Raw genomic sequence first — 22,099 nt, 5'->3', positions numbered from 1 at the left:
ACGACTGACGCGGAGTCGACCGACGCGCAGGGGTACTGCTACAGAGAAAATTCTCCGAAACCAGTCTGACGCCTGGGGGTAATTCTAAGGTAAGGAATTTATAACTATTGGTATCTTTCAGGTATTAACTTTTGAACTTCACAACACAGTAGAAATACTCCAATAATACAGTGCAATGATTTAAAACCACAGTGTTTCCTTGCAAATGCTAGCCACCAGGGATAACTTGTACTATGTAGCAGGCTCTACCCCCATGTGGAGTGTGGAGTTATGGATAATGGTCTCCTGTGTGGGCATGATCTACTGCCTCTGCAAGCCTGTCATACAAACCTGCCACAAATGTACAACTTTAACAATGAAGTTGTCTGAAGGAATAGTAAAAACAATTACAAAGAATATAGCAGAAAGTTTAAATGACACTCCTATCCGCATACTCTGACCTTCATTAGATAATTAAGTCTGAAGTCATCGGCTGACCTCCGGATCCCTCTGATCCACTAGAGACTGCCCATCTGAGTCCTTTGGACGGATGGAGTCTTCTCCTGATCCACTTGTTGAAGATGGTGATCTTGAATCCCTACATGGAATTGGTCTGCATGTAACAGAAAAACATTGAGAGTTACTGTGTCAGTCTTCGGTATCAAGAAGTGATGTAGTTGGTCTTGAGTGCCAGACACTTACTTAGATGTCTGGTGTGGGTCAATGGATTCTCCTTTCTCTATATCTTGCTCCGGTGTATGGGAATTCCTTGTCAATGTATTTACTCTTATTCAGCCATGTGCAGTGGCCTCCCAGTCACATGGGGAGATTAGAGTCCAGGCAAATGGCCCACTAGCCAACTTTGTAAGCTAAAGCGACAAAGTCTGATGGAGGTTATGCTCGGCAGGCTCCCACTGGTTAGTGTTCAGCAGTGTCATTGGTCCCCTTAGATCCCTTCCTTATTCCAGCCTTCTTGTCCTCATTTGGATCAAATTTCCGATGTAAAGACTGGTACATTCATTTCAGGAGAAAAACTTCTGCACCACATGTAAGAAGTACTGATTGGAGGACTCTTCTTTCTCTCAATGTCACTCCCTGACTTTGGGCAAGTTGATAGGTTGGTGGGGCCTTTCTTTCCCCACCCCCACTCCTACTTAGATGTTTTCTTCACATGCATTTACTGTTTTGGAGGGCATGAGCCCTGCGCGTTGCCAACAACGTTCAAGTGACAGCTTTCACCCTGGCCTTGCTGGATATGATCTGACTGCCTCTGACTTCCTCTTGTGCACCTTTGGGCCTTAAGGTGCCCGTGAGATCTTTGTGTGTGCCACCACCAGTGATGTCTACCCTGGCAGAGGTTGACCAGGTGATGCTCATGACCCAGTTCCAAACCTCACAGCTCTGATATGACCTGGAAGCTTCCCCTCAGAGTCACAGGGTTGAATTTCCAACCCCCCTGGTGCAAGAACTTTGTCAAAGCACCAATGCAAATTAAAAATCCAATTGGCCGGCAACCCATATACAACCCAATAAGCAACACTGGGCAGGAAGTGTTTTCTGGTAACAATCAATGCCACAAAATGAGGTCAGAGACACAGTGGTACTCCAAGCCCCCTTTTGTAAATAAAAAACACACTCAAAATAGTACTAGGAAACATAAAATGTATTTTAAAATGTTTTATGTTTAAAATCCTTACCTAGAGCATACAATATTAATGTATCTGAGCTTTTGTTACGATATAGCAAGTTAAGTATTCCCTATCACAGCTTGTTTGGGACTTTAGTATAAATAGCAACTGACTGAAGGCCATTTCTTCTCGCTGTCCCCAATGTCGCCTCCGACTGAGGCTGTTTAGCGCTCCAAACTGGCATGACCTCTGTTGTGATAGTGTTAGCCTAAATTCCTTCTCTGACTATGGTTCCATACTTGGGGTTTCATAGATTCTCATTGTCGATGTAATCATATGTTATGAAACAAATGCAAGACTAGAAAACACCAACATATCAACCAGACTAAACAGTCATGGCGACACATGCATCATCCCAATGTCATCTTACACTGTAAGGGGACATGACAATATGTCAGCTTAGGTCGTAAGGAGACATGATAGTAACTGTTCTATGCATGTCTTAAAAACATCACACTTTCTACAAAAGTGATAAAGAGTCTGAAGGTAGGCCTAGAATGACACCAGTATAGCATGATAAGGCTAAAAACTTTGAAGTAGAGAAACTTGAACAGGAACTGAACAGTGTTCACAACAGCCCGTCTTTTGCCAATGAGTTCCCTGACAACTTTTCTGCCATTGACACCAGTACCAGTATCATCCATGTGCCACTTCTGGATCCACTGTTGGAGTTAACCTAGGGGCATGGTTTTCATATTATGAAGTGGCAGCGATGTAAATACTTTTATAAGGTCCCCTAGAAACACATTCTTTACTTTAAGACTTTTCTAATTAAAGTGGTTGGTGTCCTTCACTGACTTTGCCAGTTTCAGAGGTAAACACTAACCTACTGTCAGAAATCCTCCAGCCCTTATACTCCCAATCAGAACTCTTATTGCTTTCTAATGAAGCTCTTCTAGACCCTATTATACCTGCTTTGAGTTAAGCTAGCCTCTTCCAAGTCTGTCCACAGCCTGGTTGCTCATCATCATTGCCTGTCTGTAGAAGAGCCAACATTTCTATCCTTTCAGCCTTTGCTCAAGAGTCTGGTACTTCGGACTCCTTATTGCTCCAACATTAAGACTGGTTCATTTCCCTCCTCTTCCTCCTGCAGAGAGTCACAATGGATCAAGATGCCATGCTCTTTGTCCATTGAATGCCACATGCCTGTTGGTATGCTGCTCCCATGCTTTATGGGAGTTGGAGCCATTGGTGTGCCCCCTTCTACTTGAACATGTTAAAGGGCACTTTGATGAAGTAGTTCAGGATGTACTTAGTGCCACAACGCCAATATTTTGCTCTAGTCTTGACACTATGGATTTGGTGGCCAAATCTATGGTTTTCTCTGTGATCATTGGTAGAAATGGGTAAATGTTCTCCATTGCTCTGTCTTCCAGCCTGACGTGTTGGCATATCATACAAGCATGCCACTGACTTCTTTGGATTGTGGCTTCACTTTTCAGGAGTCTGTACATTTAACTGTATTTTTTTCTGTACACCTGCCAGACATGACACATCTTCGAGAAGAGAGCCTTCTCTCCCTGGGCAAGATATAGAGAGGGTTCCGGAGTTCGAGAATTCCATCTTCTTAGGGCAGTCTTTATGTCGCTGTTCTAGCACAGATTTCTTTAGTCCTGAAGTCTGGGTTTTTTCTAATTCGACCCACAGAATGTGTTTCATTCACTCTCGTAGGCAAATTTTGTGTTTTGTGGTAGGGTTTACTAGTTTTCAACTGGCAGTTCTGCTTTTTGGCTTGGCGTATGCACTTCATGCAGGTTATGTTGGTTATGATAGGTCATCTTAGTGGATCAGGGATACACTTGTTTCCCTGTCTCAAGTACTGGTGGGGAGTGCTCCCCATGACGGAAAACAATTTCCACCCTCAGCATGGTCATCTGTGTTTTGGGACCTTCTCTTCACTTGCTTCATGTCTTCACTATCAGCTTATATTCTGCACCTCTTATTGGTATAGGGTTGCTATTCGGTGCCTTAACAATCATGCATCATCCTAGGAGTGACCAGTGCAGTTAGGCTCTGCTCCTGTTATTTCAGAAGATGGAATCTATGCACAGGATAGTGTGAATAATGTTTGTGTCTTGGTCCTTGATGGATATAGTATTGAGACTGAAAATTGAGCTAGTTGACCATAATATCTGACCAGTTAGCTGACCAAGAAGTTAGATGATTTTCATTTGCATCATTTTACTAACAAATATTGTCATCTTCTGGAGAAAATCCAACTTACACTTCGCATTGGAGCGTCATCACAGTTTCTTCTGTGAGATTTATTTCCTGTCGGGTTTTATTTTGTTTCTAATCTCATGCCTTCTCTCATTTTTCTACTTATTCGTGTTCAGAGGAAGTCTCATCAAAATGGTGTCAGGCAATTTTAAATGCAACAAGACAACTGGGAAAGGGGAGGCACAAGGACCTATTACACGTCTGTGTTTGTCTTCCACCTCCATGTGGAGTGGTGTGGCTCACTGGTTAGAGGCGGCAGACCCGGAAGCAGAGAACGGCCCGGGACCAGGGTTCAATTCCCGATGCGGCAGGGTCGTGGACCAGGGTCAGCGGACTCGATAATTCTCGCCTCGGTGCCTACTCTAACCAGGGATCACACTCGGCAACTTTGGGCATTAGCTTGCCTCATCTCTACATCTGCCCCCCACATTCGCCGGGGATGCCTGGTTTCACCTTGGAGATACCCAGTAGGGACCATCTCACAGGGATAGCCAGGACGGGTTCGCCAGCGGTCTACAGCGCCACGACGCCTCAGGGCAGCAGTGCGCTTTACAAGACACATTACATTACATTACATTACATTTATGATGTGTCTCCTTTCATTGCAGAGCTATAGGTTCTTCAGACTAGCCTTCAGACAGGCTAGCTTCATTTGAAGGACACGGCTGAGGCTACCTGAACTATCCGCTTTATCTCTAAGGTGATTAAATTATATTGGATTAGTGCTGCCCTTCTTTTGGGACTGCAAATTATGTTAGTGGGTCTTAGGATTTGTTTTGTGTGATGTGCTAAAGAGGCAGTCTTTCTTCCTTTTGCTGACATGCTTCATGTAACCTTTGGGCTGGCAAAGATTTTTCTTGTTCACCTGATCAAGTATCCTTCTTTCCTTGATAGGACTGGCTTATGCCTTCTTTTTTCACCATTCATCAGACCACAATGGTACCTAGACACATCCTTGTTTCTGATGGGTTGATGATGTGAACCAAAGCAGAGTTGCATTTGTTATTGTTCTATTTTATGACTTTATATTGTCTGTTTGACATGTTTCAGTGTTACTTGTGTAGTCTGTAAATTCATGCTTTGCTTCATTTAGACTAACATGTTGGTACTTCTAACCTTTGTTTAGCTTTTTTTCTATAGGCCTTTTAGCTGGAGCCTCATTCCAAAGAAGAGAAAGAGACATGCATCTTTTCTGAATTTTAAGTTTCATATTCTTTGACCTTGACAATTTTCTGGCTGACTAATCTTTGTTGGATAGATTAGTTACATGGAGTTATAAGCACATATGTGTCCTGCTACATCGTTGTTCTTGGGGGGAAAAAACTGTTTCTTTGGCACTGTCCAGAAGTGTTCGTGATTAATCAATGAGTTGAACTATAATGTGTGATTCATGCCTTTGCCAGATGTTAGTATCTTGGCCCTAGGATTGCAAGGACTGACACCTGATGAGTCCATGGGACAAGATTTTTTAACTGAATTATCTCCCCCAACCTTCCTCCTGGGGAGTGCTGTTTTGGTATTGATTCATGCAAGGAGAAATTTATAAAAGTATGTTTATTAAGTATAAGTTACTTACCATTTGGTAATGATCATTTGGTGTGGATACTCTGTCTACTTACTGATCCCCCAATGAATCAGCCAACTCCCCTTTCGGAGTGAGTGGTCTTGCAGGTTTTTATAAGATTCCAAGTGAGTTCCCTACAATCCATTCCTTCCATTTTCTTCAGTCTTGTTTCCGGCTATTGGTGCATGGGAAAAAACTATAAATAAATGACATCAGAGTGCTGGGACCTTGCCATATATGGCTCAGTGGCATCACATACAAGGAGGCACTGCAGTAGAGCTTGAAATGTGGCACCAACCATCCACTAAAGAGCTATTTACATTTTCCAGATCCTTTCTGGTGCCTTGGGAGATTCATAACGTGAGAAATCTGTAGGTAGAGTACCCACCAAAAAGAATATTGAAGATAAATAACCTATTCTTCTGAGAGCTTAAGTCTGTCAGAGTGATAATTTGTAAATGACTAGTGATAACAACATCATCACCAGTTAGTCCTAAAAATTAATGTCTATTCTATAACTGGCTGTAGTGATAATCCCAGTGAGCTATTACAACCTTATTTACAGAGTGGTTCGTAATCTGGCCTATTAGTAGTATTTGAAAGTGTGTTTCTCAACACTGGAATTAGGGCTGAGTCCAAACTTTCCCTGTTCTGAGAGTGAGTTAAAGCTGCATTAACTTTTGTGTTTTTCTTTACTCTCTATACCATGTACATTTTCAATAACATTTTATGTTTTCTTTTTTGCTGCTTGCAGATATTGTCCCAATCCTTACCTCCACGGTAATTGAATGTCACAGAGCAGGATTGAGAAACTCTGCCTTCAGTTTTGCTGCAATGTTAATGAGACCTGAATACCGCAATAAAATAGATACAAAATACAAAAAAAAGATAGAGGCAATGGTCAGGTAAACACACCTTTATATATGTTTTGTTTAATTCCATGTTGTCCTAGTCATTGTGTAGGTGTGTATGAAAGATTCAAAACACTTTTTTTTATTTAAAAAAATAAAAACAAAAAAAAAGGATAACTGCTACTGAACCAACTAATTAAACGTATCAGCATAGCTCACAAAGAACCTCCTTATCAAATAATATTGATGTTGGGCTGCGAATAGATTATTCTCTGTGGTGTCTGCATGGAGCAAGCACCAAAAGACGAACTACCACTCCACTACAAATTAGAGGAGGAGTGCTGGAGGAGGCTGACATGATAATGAGTGGGAGTAGTTTGCTACATAGTCTAGAGGTATGTAACAAGTCCTTTAAAGAAAATGGCAGCGTTACCATGAATGAAATGCTACCCTTTCTCCCTGATGCTGTCTTCCATTGTGATAATTTTATCTCCTATATGTATGTGCAGAAACAAAAATTATGTGCTGCTTAAAGCCTGAACCTATCATTCTTAGACTGGTGGCAAGAGATCACATACATTGGTGGTCCTTATGAATTCACAAAGCAGAAGCATATAAGCCCTCATGAGCAGGAAAATGTGTTAATGTCTGTGACTGGCGAGTGCAGTGTGACCATGTTGTAGGGGTTAGGGAAAGGGGTGCTGCCAGTACTTCTGTAACTTCTGTAACTTTTGTAATGTTGTGAATTTTGTATCTTTGGTTTTATGTAATGGTTTTCAGTAACCAACAATACAATATCATTCATTCATTCATACTTCTGACACTTGTGGCTCCCTTTATTTTCCTTCCCTGTATTTTGGCACTGTATGCTTAGGTGCAGAGCAGACAAGAAGAGGACATACCTAGAAGAGATGGCAGTTGTACTGGCAGTGGGTACCTGCAGTGTTGCCTCAGGGTATAGTGATATTGGGACATGTCACATCTGCTGGGTGAGGAGAGCTGAGGTGGATGCTTAGAGGAAGAATAACAGAAGTCTCACTTGTGGCTCATAAAGCAAGTAGGAGCCATTAAGTAGATGGAGAACAGCTTTTCTGATGGACTGTTCAGAGTCTTGACCCCATTCGCTGACATTACACTCCTCCTGGGCGCCAGGTGAGCCTCCAACGCCTAACAAGTCGAGATCAGAGTTCTCCAGTCCTTCTGCCAATCCTGCTTAGGTTGAGGCTCTCTGGCTAGCAATGCTGGATCTTTTTAGGAAGGCCCTAAAAAACACTGGGCTACCTTCTGGGGGTGGAGTGTTAATGTTAATGTTAATTTTGATTTGTAGAGCTCTTAATACCGGCAGGTCTATAAGCGCTGAGAGAAGAGTAGCTACATTCCCCACTAGTGAATGTGACCCCTGACTGGACTGTGTTATTCCCAGGCTTCAGTGAAGAGGAGAGTCGTCAGTTTCTTCCTGAACAGAACCAGGGCTTTTTCGTACTCAAGGTGGTGTGGCAACCTATTCCACAGTTGCAGTATGAGGACGGAGAAGGCTTGCCCTCCTTTAGTCGTGTAGTTAAACCGCGGGCAGGTTAGTTGGCCACCCATGGATGATCTTAGGTTGCAGGCAGGGACGTATTTCCCCAGGCCTGTAGGAATAGTATTTCCCCAGTGTGTAGGAATAGTTGGGGAGCGGGCTGTTCTTGTGAGTTTCATGAGTCCAGCATCTTTGAACCCGGTCTATGAGGAGGTCATGTCTTTCACAACAGTTGTTCAGAAAGTGACGGAGGCCTTGGAACTGATTTCGCCTTTTGTAGAAGTAAAGTCAAACACTTTTGTGTATGTCTTGAAACTCTCTACAGTTGGCGCAGAGCCCTTGCTCCCATTTAACTAGGCTGTCCCAGACCCTATAATGGCTGCATGGAAGAAACACTTTTCGATCCTAGGAAGTTGTAGGCAGATCACCAGACAGCACTGGTCTGTACCAGTGATTCCCACATTTTTGTGTACACCCATCTGTCACTGGAGGGTTTGGTGGTTCAGACATCATCTTCAAAACAGAACACCTTTTCTACGGCCCCTCTGGGTAGAGACTCCAAGAAAGTTGGTGCAATGTTTTGCTTCCTGTAGCTTGATGCTACACACACAGCTAGCCCCACTTGCATTTTGGCTTGCTATTCCCATGTCTTATGGGAAATCACATAACTGAAAATCATCAACCTTGCAGAGCACATGAAGATGTCTTTCTCTGATCTTGTGGGTGACTGCCAAGATGCATCAAAACAGATATGGAAATGTGGCTTTGACTATCCAGGTACCATTGTCTGGTCAGTGGGCTCGGCTGTCATGTTGTGACAACATATTTGGATGTGCTCCACTGGCATTTAAAAAAAAGCCCAGGCTTATACACATGACCTTTAATGAAGAACAGCTGTTATGAGAGAAAGCCAACTCTTCCTTGGAAACCATCAAGAACAGCAGGTCTGTTGACGGTACTCTGGTATTGGCCTACCTTTCATGTCAAACCCACTAATAATATTTCATGTTCAGTGGTTACTTCAAGGCCATGCAGTTACAACAATGGAAACTATCTCAGACTGTTAAGTCACCTTAGAAGGCATCATCGCCGTAAGCATCATCATCATGATCCCTCACCGTACTCTGCTTCCTCAAAGCCCCTTGGACTCCTCCCCCTCATAGGACCCTCTTCCGGTGAGGGGATGATGTCCCTTTTGTCACAAATTGGGGGCTATCGCTACAGACCATTGGTTTGCCCTAATGATCTGTCAATGCCCTTACCTTCATGTCCCCCTCACTGGACAACCCCTCTTCCTTCAGGTTGGCACAAGGGGCCATAGAAAGGGTGCCTCTAGAAGAAAGGGACATGAGATTTTACTCCCTTTACTACTTGGTCTCCAGAAAGCACAGAGGCCTGAATACTGTTCTAGACCTGTGGCTTCTGAACCTGTTCATCTGGCAGGACCATTTCAGTATGCAGTCCCTGAGCCATGTCCTGGTGGGTTTGAACTCAGGACCTCCAAAACACTTAGTTCCATATTCCAATTCTCCCCACCCACAGGTTATGCTTGAGGTTCACAGTCAGATCCCAACAATGTTAGTTTGTGGTCCTCCTGTTCAGATGAATGACAGCACCATAGGTCTTAACAAAGGTGCTGGCAAACATAGCAGCTTCACTGCAGAGGTCAGGAGTCCATGCATTTCCATACTTACATGACTGGCTAGTGAAGGCTGAGTCCCAGAGGCTGGTCCTTGTACATGTCAGCAGAGGATGGCTCTCCTCCTCTCAGCCTCCTCTTTACCATCAACGTCCAGAAGTCTCACTTCACTTCCATACAGAAGCTGTCTTTTATTGGGGTGGTTTTTGGCACAGCACAGTACTTTCCTCCTTTTCAGAATATGGTGGATATTCGGACGATGATCCCAATGTATCTGCCTCAAGCTTGGATCTAGGTCCTACAGGTCTTGCACCTGTTAGTTTGAATTCATAGTATAGGTTTCCCACACCTGATTGTGGCTGAAAGCCCTCCAGTGGCATCTGTTGGGGCAATAGCAACCCAAAGAAGTATTTTGCTCAGGTACAGGTCTTTCAGTACGTGCATCAGTCCCTGCACTGGTGGATGGACCCCTTGTATAGCTTTTGATTTGAAGCAATAGGACACACCTAAACTCAGAACTCCTAAGTGGAGGCAAATGTACCACTGCACGTTTAAATGGCACGCGTACAAAAAGGACTCAGCACTCTCAAGATGAGGCAAGAAAACAGATTCAGGTGCATTTAAAATAAAATGTGTATTTATTACCTCAACACTTTTAGAAGGAAGGCAGAATATATTAGTTAATACAAAGTTCCACATATCACGTAACATAGGCACAAAAACAAGATAACAAATGGCATATATACATGGAGCAGAGAAACTTGTACGTTATATACATGAAGTAAATAATAATAATACATCTTCAAAAGAGTGTTCAACATTCTTGCCAACTCGGCTGTAGAAGCCCTTGACAGCCAGGGGGAAGTCTTGATCGGGACCCTCAAAGTTCTCTGTGGCAACACATCTGCTCCACAGCAAGCTCCTGTCTGATCGTCAAGATTTCCTCCCTTTAATACCTTTTACTCGACCTGAGGAGAAGTTTCTAGACGCCTCCCCCCTTTCTTCTGGTACGAAAACCGAGCTGACCTTTCTGGTCTATGTCAGGGTCAAGACAGAAGCTAGCCAGTCCCCTGTATTTTGGCTCCGAGATAGAGCTGTAGATTCCGAAAGATTCTCTGGCAACAACAATCTCTGCCCTGAAAATTACCAAGCGCTCATCTCACCAACATGTTCCCGCTTACTCTGCACAGGAAGGAGCGAAAATAAATGAAGAGCGAAAACATCCCCTCCCCACCCTGCAACTGTGTGAGAGCACAGAAAATGGAGTCAGTTACAAATAATGGTACCAATAGTCAATGTATCTTTCTTAATAGCATCGTACCACTCCAACCTTCTAAGGGGCCGCCCATTCAGCCCTCTGCAAGCTCATGCTCCTGTGGCCACATATGTCTCCTTATTGGACTGGGATGCTTTTATATCCAGATGATTCTGTCAGATGGCACCACCACTGCCCTTTGTATGAGCAGGCAGGGTAGTGTGGAGGTAACGGACCCTTTCTTGGGAACCAATTCAGCTGTACAACGGAAACTCTTCCCAGTCACTTAGCCATCTCTGTCAATGTGAGGACAGATGCGCTCAGTTGCACGTCTCTTGTGGACATGAGTGGAAACTACACCATGAGGTGACAAATGGATATATTTTATAGGTTTGGGTTTCCTTTTGTGGATTTCTTCACACACTGCTTAGAGTAAAACATGTCCTTGGTTCTATGCCATAGAATTCCCTTTCAATGGTTTGCTGTGGGTTGCCAGGGCTTCCTGTATGCATTTCCTCTGACTCTGCTTCTGTCAAAAGTCCTGCATACGTTGCTGGAGGATATAAGACAGCCGATTCTAATCACACATAGTCTAGGCACGGAGGATCTGTACACTGATATGTCAGTACTCAGTATTCGGCCACCCCTTTCCTGAGTGGATCTACTTTTGCTGCAGAATGGTCCCCAATCCACCCCAATTCCTAAATGCTTTGGCTGTACACCTGTATTTTTAATGGTGTCTGTCTGAGTACTTTTGCCTTCCTGAAAAGGCTGCAGACTAATTTATTTCAGTGGTTCTAGTCAGACAATATCAATCCCTTTCTTATTATATTGTCCATCCCTCAGTTGGCCCTGATGGTGTCTGCCTGATCAACCTACCCTGTTTAGATTGCCACTAGTGTGGCATTTTGTAAAAAGTTTGCTTTACTTGTTCTCTTACATATTTATTGTTCCTCATTACGATTTGAAACTTCTTTTGACTTTGTTGATGGCATCTCTGTTCTAGCCGATGGACAGCTGCCTTGTTCAACTTAGCTTCAATTACTCCTGCTAGCTTTTCAGCCCTATTAGTTTGTTCACCCTTCATTGCACAAAATTATAAAACCTGTTGTGAGAGCGTTTGCATCTGTCATTTAACCCAGCACTGACCATTAGCTCAGTTTGTGGCGTGTAATTTCTCCTAGGAGAAATTGTGCTATTCTTTTATTTAGTTTTAATTTTGTTGTTATATATAGTTTTCCTTTGTAACCCTTGATTGATAGTACCTAGCCATATGCTTCTTCTTGTGTTATCTTTATTATATTAATTGTTTTATTTATCAGTATACCTTATGTTTGCCTATTGTTATCTGTGCCTGACATAGCTTAGACAAGGATGTCCATTACCCTGATTGTCTTGAGATGGGCAACTACATGCCATTTAGTATTGGTCACTGCTCATCTGCCCAGGGGCAGCCACTGGCTTGCCAGATGCATGCTTAAAGCAAGCCTGTGTGTGCCTATTGCAGCCTAGGTGAGCAGAGATGGTTAATGCTATTTACTGGAGTTTTCTCTATACAAACCTATTTGGTAAGTCCCTTCTTTGGTTGTTCTGTCCCGATTATGAGGCAACACCAGCAATTAGGAGGGAAAATATGGTCCTAACATGGGTGGCAGGTGTATGCAAATAAAAACTGACCCGTCCTTACTGCTGGCTTTAATAATGAAGGTTCGGCTCTAGCCAAATCCCAACTTCTAAATGTGACCATTCAAGAAGAGAAACTGCAAGCACTTTTTATAACTGATACATTGTGAAGCTTACACATGATTGAAATCTAATAAAAAGGTAGAGGAATAGCTGTGATTTTTGACTCAGAAACTTCCCTTTGAAGTAAGTACTTGCACGCAACCCCCAGGCACTGTGCTTTCTTTTCCTATTTTCATTCTAAAAGATGGAATCATTTAAGTTTATCACACTCCTAACTGCTCAGTCGGGGTTTTACATGATTAAATGAAATTGTGGTTTCCAATATTACTAATTTTAAGAAACTGGTTGGTTTAGGGGATTTTAATGATTGTAGAGAAGATGCAAATCATCCCTTTGTTCTTGGTTTGTTTGAGAGTATGGCCTCTTTAAACCTTAAGCAAAGAGTAGTTGCTGCCACCCATAATGGTAGCCACACTCTAGATTTGAGTTTTAGTTTTCCTTTCAGGCCTAAGATAAGTTCCTTTCATATCATTTTGTGGTCTGAGCACAAAATGTTCTTCTTTGAAATTTTAGACTTAGGGAATGCAAAGGAGAAGGTGTCTGATACTTCCTTATCCTATCAAAATCATACATGGCAGAAATAATCTGATGAAGACTTTTTTTTCACTTTAGGCAGAATTTGTTCTCTCCATAGGTTCTTTTAATGCCAATCACCAGAAAGAGTGGATTAGTAAATTTTCTTCAGTATTTCCAAAATACACCTTTAAATGCTTCAGCCCCATATTAAAGTTTTTGAAATGTAAATGTTTTATTTCCTAACTCAAAAATCAAAATCATTGCTGCTTAAGTTGAAAAGGAAATGGAGAAAGAACTGTGATGCGACTACAAAATCATGCTATTGTGGTGAAAAACACAATCACATATTCACTTTACTAGGCTAAAAAAAAAGAAAAAGTCTTCAGAAATATTTACTTTGGAAAAATATTTTCATGAATTATGTAAAAAAAATTACCTATTCAGTTTGATTGGGAATTATGTACGGAAGTAACATTACTCCTTTCAGCGATCTGTTGAGATATTTTTCGACTAAAGTGAATAACGTCAGACAAGAAATAGCGAAAGTGAATATTGTGCCTTCAGGTGTTTCGGAGTTTGATCCTCTTTTCCGATGTTTTGCATCCAGTCACAGTTAACAAGTGTACAAAATAAGTGTTTAACATCACGAAACAGACTGGTTCCCCCCTTACCCACGTCCTTGTAAAATCTTCTAAAAGCAAAAAATCTCTAGTTGTACCTTTTTGGCAAAGCTTATTAAGTTCCTACGGCGGACCTCCTGCACTCGCTGGGATTCTCTATCAACGTGCCAAAGTGACACCTGACTCCTTCTCAGACACTCCCTTTCATCGGAGCTGTTCTCCGGAGCAGGAAGTCCAGGATATTCAGGTTATGATTCCGATTTGGTCTCCTCTGGATTTTGGTGAGACCGACTCTGAGGCTGTTGGGCCTCATGGCCGCCTGCATCCTGTTGGTAAAGCACATCTGAAAGATACACGTTAGTGATAGATTCCTTACCATAGAATATCCCCAGGCGTCAGACTGGATCCGGAAATTTTTTCGTAGCAGAGCCCTCACGCGTCGGTAGGCGTCGTCTGCGGATCCGCGTCTGTCGTGGGAGTCGTGGGCGTCGTGATGACGTCGTCGGAGTACTTAGACGCCGCCTCCGCGTGCTGACGTCAGTTCTTCTTTTTTCCGCGCCAGCAGCGCAGATCCGGAAAAAGTTGTACCTTAGTCACTTTGACTAAACTTTTTTGAGATCTTTTTGATCATTCTCAGAGTCTTCGACTCCGATCGGTGCCTATAGGGAAGCCAGGTTTCAGCCTTGTGGGGACTGCGACCGACTGATGTCGGTCACCGACCCTCACCGTCGGTGCCTCCATTGTCTCGGCGTCGATCACGACGACAAGGCCTGCTCCGACTGTCGGCCTTAACCTCGAAAGCTAGGCGGGAGCGGTCCCGCAAGCGGCTCGAGCTCCGCAGTTTGCCCCGCCCCGTGAGATGTCCCTGTCCGGACGGAGGTCGAGGGACCGGTCGCGGGGGCGGAGCCATCACAGCTCCGGGAGTCGACATCACTCCTCAGGTTCGAAGTCGTCGTCAGGTAAGCACAAGAAGTCGAAGAGACGTCATCGCTCTTCCAACTCCCCCGACGCTCGCGTGACGCGGCCGGGGGTTCGGGTGACACCGCCCACGCGGCTCCTTCGGAGTCGCGGGCGTCGCGACCAGCCCCATACCCTTCGGTCCCTGGGCAGCAAGCGACGCCGGAGGAGATCGAGCGCTTCCTCATGGCCATGAGGTCCCTCACTCCTCCGGCGGGTTCCGCGGCACCTTCAGGCCCAGCGGACCCGTCTGGGGGTCCTAGCGAATCGGGTGCTTTGGCCCCCACGCCGCTGGCGCCTTCAGGCCCGGCGCTGCAGGGCCCCACTGGATCCGCTTCCGGATCTGGGTCGTCGCCGGCCGACCTGACGACCTCACCAGCGCCGGTTCCACAGGTGTCACCTCCGGCGCCATCCCCAATACCTCCCTCGATCCGGTTCCGGCGCCGGAGCGGCGCCGCTGGACGCCGCTCTCGACGCCGCTTGGGGAGTTCTACTTCAATGAACCGGACCCATCATTTGTCAACCCTGAGTACCAGGCGATGGGTGATGAGGAGGAGTATTGGGAGGGGTCTGAGGACACTCTGACACGTGAGTGTCAGTCCCAGGAGGACTGGACAGGTGGACTTGGGGATGCCAGTGGTCTGGAGACCTCGCCAGACACTGGTTTTGTCTCGCCTCCTAGCGTGGCTACCGAGGAGGGGGCAACCTTCAGTGTGGTGTTGACGCGGGCAGCCAAGGCCTTGGGCCTTGAGCTCCCCGTCGCTGCCGTGAGGACTAATCTCCTCCCTGAGGTCCTTAAACCGCAGTCAAGCTCAACCGAGCCTCTGCTGCCGTTTAATGAGGCCTTGACTGACGTTCTTTTGGGCACTTGGTCCAGGCCCGCTACAGGTCAGCCTGTAGATAAGAACGTGGCCAGACATCACCGCCCGGCTCCGGGCGACCTTTGTTTCCTGTCCACCCACCCCACCCCTGAGAGCCTGGTTATCCAGGCCTCCAATTCCCAAACCTCATTCCCGTCGGCTCCGCCTGATCGGGAATCCAAGAGGTATGAGAATTATGGAAAGAAAATATTCTCCTCCCTTAGTTTGGGACTGCGGTCTTCCAACACCGCATGCCTCTTGGGCCGTTACACCCACTCCCTGTGGGACACGGTCACGATCGTGCTGCCACAATGCCCGGCGGAGGTCAAGGCTAAACTCGCCCAAGCCCTTGCGGAGGGTCGAGATGAGGCACGATTCTCCAGCCGGTGTGGGCTGGATACCACCGACTCACTGGGCAGAGCGATGGCAACCATGGTGGCGATTCGTCGCCACGCCTGGTTGAGATCCGCCAACTTTTCAGCGGATGTCCAGAATACGCTGATGGACATACCGTTTGATGGCCGTCGCCTCTTTGGCGACAAGGCAGACCATGCGCTTGAGCGCTTTAAGGACTCCAGGGCTACGGCCAAGTCCTTGGGCCTCTCGGCCCCGCGCCAGCAAACGGGTGCCTTTCGCGGCCAAGGAAGGGGTGCCCCCACACGTGCTGCCTGCCACGCACCGCAGACTAACATACAACGCGGTGGCGGCCGTGGAAATCGCCGTGGAGGCGGTCGGGGACAACGGCGAGGCCAGTCCACACCTTCCCCCGCAGCATCCGCCTCAAAACCCTCCTAGTCCGTGCTTTCAGGCCCATGTGAGGCCAGGGTTCGCCATCACCACTCCCACTGGCGCACTGTCACATCTGACAGGTGGGTGCTGCAAATCGTCCGAAGGGGCTACTCCATCCCCTTCGAGACGACCCCTCAAGCCATGCCACCGCAATACTACCGCGTATCGGGGGATCATATGCGGCTTCTGCAGGAGGAAGTTACGGCCCTCTTGGCCAAGGGGGCCATCGAGCGCGTTCCTGGGCCAGAAGTAGGGTGTGGTTGCTACTCCCACTACTTTCTGGTACCCAAGAAGGTCAAAAGGGGCCTACGCCCTATCTTGGATCTACGGAACGTCAACGGCTTCCTCCGGAAGGAGAAGTTCAAAATGCTGACACTGGCTCAGGTCTTAGCTGCCCTGGACCCAGGAGACTGGATGGTAGCTTTGGACTTGCAGGACGCTTATTTCCACATCCCCGTCTTGCCGGCCCACTGGCGCTGCCTGCGGTTCACGATAGGCCACGAGCACTTTCAGTTTACTGTGCTCCCCTTCGGCCTTACCAGCGCCCCACGGGTGTTCACAAAAGTGATGGCCGTGGTCGCAGCTCATCTGCGCAGCTTAGAAGTTTCAGTCTTCCCCTACCTCGACGACTGGTTGTTGAAGGCGGGCTCGCCCCAGACAGTCGTCAGCCACCTCCAGACGACGGCGGATCTCCTGCACCTGCTGGGGTTCTCCATCAACGTGCTGAAGTCACACCTGTGTCGCTCTCAAAGGCTCCTCTTCATCGGAGCGGTTCTCAACTCGGTGTAGTTTCGGGTTTATCCCCCCGAGCAGCGGGTTCTGGATATTCAGGCTCTGATTCCGATATTTCAGCCTTTATCCCGAGTCTCGGTCAGGTTGACGCTGCGGCTTCTGGGGCTGATGGCTTCCTGCATCCTTCTGGTGCATCACGCCTTTTGGCGGATGCGGGCTCTGCAGTGGGACCTGAAGTTTCAGTGGGCCCAGCATCAGGGCAACCTGTCCGACCATGTCCTGATCTCGGAGGGCACTGCGAGACAGCTGCAGTGGTGGCTCACGGACAGCGATTGGGTCAGCGGCAGATCCCTCTCCCTTCCCCAACCGGAGCACGTAGTTGTGACGGACGCGTCCCTCCAAGGCTGGGGAGGCCACATGGGACAGGCGGAGATCAGAGGCCTCTGGTCTCCGGCGGAGTCCCGGCTCCATATCAACCTTTTGGAGCTGCGGGCGATTCGTCTTGCACTGAAGGCATTCCTCCCCTCTGTCGAGGGAGTGTAGTGCAGGTGTTCACGGACAACACCACCGCCATGTGGTACTGCAACAAACAGGGCGGGTGGGGTCGTGGACCCTATGCCAGGAGGCTCTGCGCCTCTGGCAATGGCTGGAACATCAGGGCGTGACCCTGGTGGTTCAATACCTGGTAGGTTCTCTGAACGCCAGGGCGGACGAACTCAGCCGTCGGTGCATGATGGATAACGAATGGTGTCTGAACTCGGACGTGGCGCAATGCCTCTTTCAGCAGTGGGGAGAGCCTTGCTTAGCTCTATTCTCCATAGAAGAGAACGCGCAATGTCATCAGTTCTGCGCGTTGGAATTTCCAAGGCGGCACTCGCTCGGAGACGCTTTTCGTCGCGAGTGTAGTTGCGGTCTGTTGTATGCCTTTCCCTCTATACCACTTCTGCCCAGAGTGTTGAAGAAGATCAAACACGACCGGGCCCAAGTCATCCTTGTGGCTCCGGACTGGGCACGAAGGTACTGGTATCCCAAGCTAATCAGTATGTCAGTCGACCCCCCGGTTCGTCTGCCTCTTCAGGAGGACCTTCTGTCGCAGCAACAGGGGACGGTCCTCCACCCGAACCTGTCCAGTCTCCACCTCCATGCTTGGAGATTGAGCGGCGACAGTTGAGGCCATTTGACTTGCCTCCTGAAGTCTGTAATATCATTCTGGTGGCCAGGCGGCCCTCCACTAAGTCGGTATATGCCTGCAGGTGGAACAGATTTGTGGCATGTTGCACAGCAAAGGCTGTGGATCCTCTCTCTGCCCCTCTTTCTGAGTTTCTTCTCTTCCTTCTTTCTCTTGCCCAGCAGGGCTCTGCTCTGGGCACTATCAAGGGCTACCTTTCTGCTCGTTCAGCCTTTCTAAGGCTGCCTGATCAACCATTTTTGTTCAAGTCCCCTATTGTAAATCGTTTTCTGAAGGGCATCACACACGTTTCCACCTGTTCCCTTCATGATGCCTCAGTGGGACTTGAACCTGGTTCTTACTTTTCTGATGTGCGCTCCCTTTGAGCCACTTCACAACTGTCCTATCCGCCTTTCTGGTTCTAAAGACTGCTTTCCTGGTTGCCATCACCTCTGCCAGGAGGGTGAGTGAGCTCCAGGCTCTATCCTCTAAACCTCCTTTCCTTTCTGTCCATCCGGACAAGGTTGTGTTGCGGACAAAACCCTCTTTCCTGCCCAAGGTAGTCACAGCCTTCCACATCGGGCAGTCCATCACCTTGCCCACCTTCTTCCCGCCTCCGCATCCCTCGAAAGAGGAAGAGAGGCTCCACCATCTTGACCCAAAACGTGCGCTCTCATACTATCTGGATGGCACACGCCAGTTCCGAGTGAATGACCAAAAATTTGTTGCTTACATAGACGCTAAGAAAGGACGGGCGGTGCACAAATGGACCATCTCTCGGTGGATCGTGTTGTGCATCCAAGCATGCTACTCTATGGCTAAGAAGGAACCTCCTGTTGGGCTAAGGGCCCATTCCACTTGGGCCACGGCGACTACTACTGCCCTGGGCTGAGGAGTTCCCTTGCAGGACATTTGTCAGGCAGCTACGTGGGCCTCGCTGCACACGTTCGCAAGACACTACTGCCTGGACAACCAAGTCCGGAGGGATGGCTACTTTGGCCGTTCCGTCCTCCAGGACTTTCTGGTGTGATTATTGGTTCGCAGACCCACCACCGGGGTTGGTATTGCTGGGGTATCTATTCTAAGGTAAGGAATCTATCACTAACGTGTCTCTTTCAGATGCACAAGTTACTACTTGTGGAACGATATATCTGTAAGAGACATTAGTTAGTGATAGATTCCTTACCGACCCACCCATCCTCCCCTTTCTGCAAACCGATATCTAGGGTTAAGGTCATCCCCCTTCAGGGCCCTAGTTTCAATGGCACCAGTGTTGGTTTTTGACATGGCTCTGCGTTTTTGGCGCGGAAAAGCTGTGTCTAAAACTGGCGTCAGCACGCGGAGGCGGTGTCTAAGTACTCAGACTACTTGCCCACGACTCCGACGACGGACACGGAGCCGCAGACGATACTTACCGACGCGCAAGGGTACTGCTACGCAAACATTTCCGGATCCAGTCTGATGCCTGGGGATATTCTAAGGTAAGGAATCTATCACTAACTAATGTCTCTTACAGATATATGGTTACACAAGTAGTAACTTGTGCGCCAGGTGGCATATGCAGGCTCTGCAGTGGAACTGAAAGTTCCAATGGGCACAGCAATGAGGAAATCTCACCGACATGGTTGAGATCTCAGAAGGAACTGCAAAAGATCTGCTGTGGTGGTTAATGAACCACGATTGGGTAAACAGCAGACCCCTCTCTCTTCCCCAACCAGATCTCACAGTTGTGGCAGATGCGACACTTCTGGGATGGGGTGGCCATCTGGGAGAGGTGGAGATCAGGGGACAGTGGTCTCTGGTGGAGTCAGGGCTCCACATATATTTGTTGGAGCACAGAGAGATTCAGTTGGCGTTGAAAGCATTTCTTCCCTCTGTCAAGGGTAAGTTAGTGCAGGTGTTCATGAACAACACCACCGCCATGTGGTACTGCAACAAGCAGGACGGAGTGAGGTCATGGACCCTTTGTCGAGAGGCCCTCGACATGGCTGGAATGGCAGGGCATTCACACTTGGCAGGTTTTCTGAATGCCAGGGTGGACAAACTCAGCCACCGGTGCCTAGTGGATCGCCAATGGCATCTCCAGTCGGAGGTGGTACAAGGTCTCTTTCAGCAGTGGGGAGAACCTTGGTTAGAATTGTTCACCTCCAAAGAGTACACACTGTGTCAGGAATACTGCACGTTGGAGTTTCCAAGGCGGCTATCCCACGGACATGCCTTTCGACATGAGTGGAGCTCAGGCCTCGGCTACGCCTTTCCACCCAAATCACTCCTGCCCAGGGTTCAGAAGAAGATCAGAAACGACCGGGCCCAAGTCATCCTTGTGGCTCTGGACTGGGTGAGGAGAGTCTGGTATCCAGAGCTTTTGAAGATGAGCTTCCCCTTGGGAGGACCTTCTATCGCAGCAGTATGGGAGGGTTCTACACCTGATCCTGTAAACTCTGCGCCTCCATGCATGGAGATTGAGCAGCAGCAGTTGATGGCTTTTCACCTTCCACCCGAAGTCTGTAACGTTATTTTTGCAGCCAGGCGTCCTTTCACTAAGACGGTATATGCCTGCTGATGGCAGAGATTTGTATTATGCTGTACAGAAAGGTCTATTGACCCTCTTTCTGCTTCACTTTCCACTGCCCTTTTTGCCAAGCAGGGCTCTGCTTTGGAAACTCTCAAGAGTTATTCTTTCTACTCTGTCTGCTTTTTTGCAGCTGCCAGATCAGCCCTCTATCTTTAAGTCTCAGATTGTACATAGGTTTTTAAAAGGGTTGGCTCAGTTGTTTCCACCCACCCCCTTTGTTATGCCACAGTGGGACCTTAATTTGGCCTCACCTATCCAATATGTGCTCCCTTTGAGCCTTTACATAACTGTCCCCTTCAGCAGCTGACCATCAAGACAGCCTTTCTAGTGGTGATTACATCTGCCTGGAGGGTGAATGAGTTGCAGGTGTTACCTTGCACCCCTCCCTACCTATTGTCTTCTCCAGACAAAGTGGTGCTCCGCACACGTCTACCTTTTTACCAAAGGGCGTGACCCAATTTCATCTGGGTCAATTCATCACATTGCGCACCACCTTTGCTCCCCGCATTCCTCTATAGGGGAGGAGTGTCTCCACCAATTGGACCCAAAAAGAGCATCGTTGTTCTACCTTGACCGCACAAAAGAGTTCTGGGTGGGCGACCAACTCTTTGTGGAGTACTTGGGAGCGAAGAAGGGAAGGGCAGTGCAGAAAATGACCATATCTCGCTAGGTCATACTCTACATTAAGATCTACTATGCCCTGGCGAAGAAGCAGCCCCCTGAGGGATTAAGGGTACATTCCACCAGGGTAAAGGCTACGACTACGGCCTTGGCTTGGGGTGTCCCAGTCATAAACATCTGTCAGGCAGCAACGTAGGCATCTTTGCAAACATTTGCCTAGCACTACTGCCTAGACAGCCAGGTCCGCAGGATGGGCATATTGCCCATTCAGTCCTACAGGACTTTCTAGTTTGCGATATTGGTACGGAACCACCGCCGGTATGGTATGGCATGGACATCTAATTCAAAGGTAAGGAATCTGCAGCTAGAAGACTCTATCAGATGAACAAGGAACTTAGTTTCAGTACTGCATTATCTGGTAGAAACCTATCTAGCTGCAGATTCCTTACAGCCCCACCCATGCCTCCCCGCTTTGCGGACTGATAGTGTAAGGGCTAGGGTTACTCCCCCTTTCAGAGGCCTAGTTTAGCACACGACTACGTCAGTTACTTCGTGGCTCTGTGCTTCTGGCATGGAAAAAAAGAAAAGTACTGACGTCCGCTCGCCTGGGTGGCACCTATATCGGTACCGCCACATCATTAACGGCGCTGACGATGTCACGCAGAGCCGAGTGTAGTTACCCAACTTCATGCGCAAGGGGTATTCCTCAGCAAACGTTTCCGGATCCAGCCTGACGGCTGGGAAATTCAATGGTAAGGAATCTGCAGCTAGATAGAGTCTCTACCAGAGAAAGCTTTACC

General features: G+C 47.4%; 1 protein-coding gene across 1 annotated transcript in view; it reads left to right on the top strand.

Annotated features, from left to right (window-relative positions):
* WDR19 (WD repeat domain 19) overlaps positions 1-22,099 on the top strand; it is a 637,672-nt gene that overhangs the window by 544,300 nt on the left and 71,273 nt on the right. The window contains exon 33 of the mRNA XM_086963976.1: positions 6,206-6,356. Coding sequence (XP_086820102.1) covers positions 6,206-6,356 — 151 coding nt within the window. The remainder of the gene's footprint in view (positions 1-6,205; positions 6,357-22,099) is intronic.

The sequence above is a fragment of the Lissotriton vulgaris genome, chromosome 3_2 (genome assembly GCF_964263255.1).
Source record: "Lissotriton vulgaris chromosome 3_2, aLisVul1.2, whole genome shotgun sequence".
Classification (NCBI taxonomy): Eukaryota; Metazoa; Chordata; class Amphibia; order Caudata; family Salamandridae; genus Lissotriton; species Lissotriton vulgaris.
The sequence above is the reverse complement of the archived record's forward strand: the minus strand, read 5'-3'. Positions and strand labels throughout refer to the sequence as shown.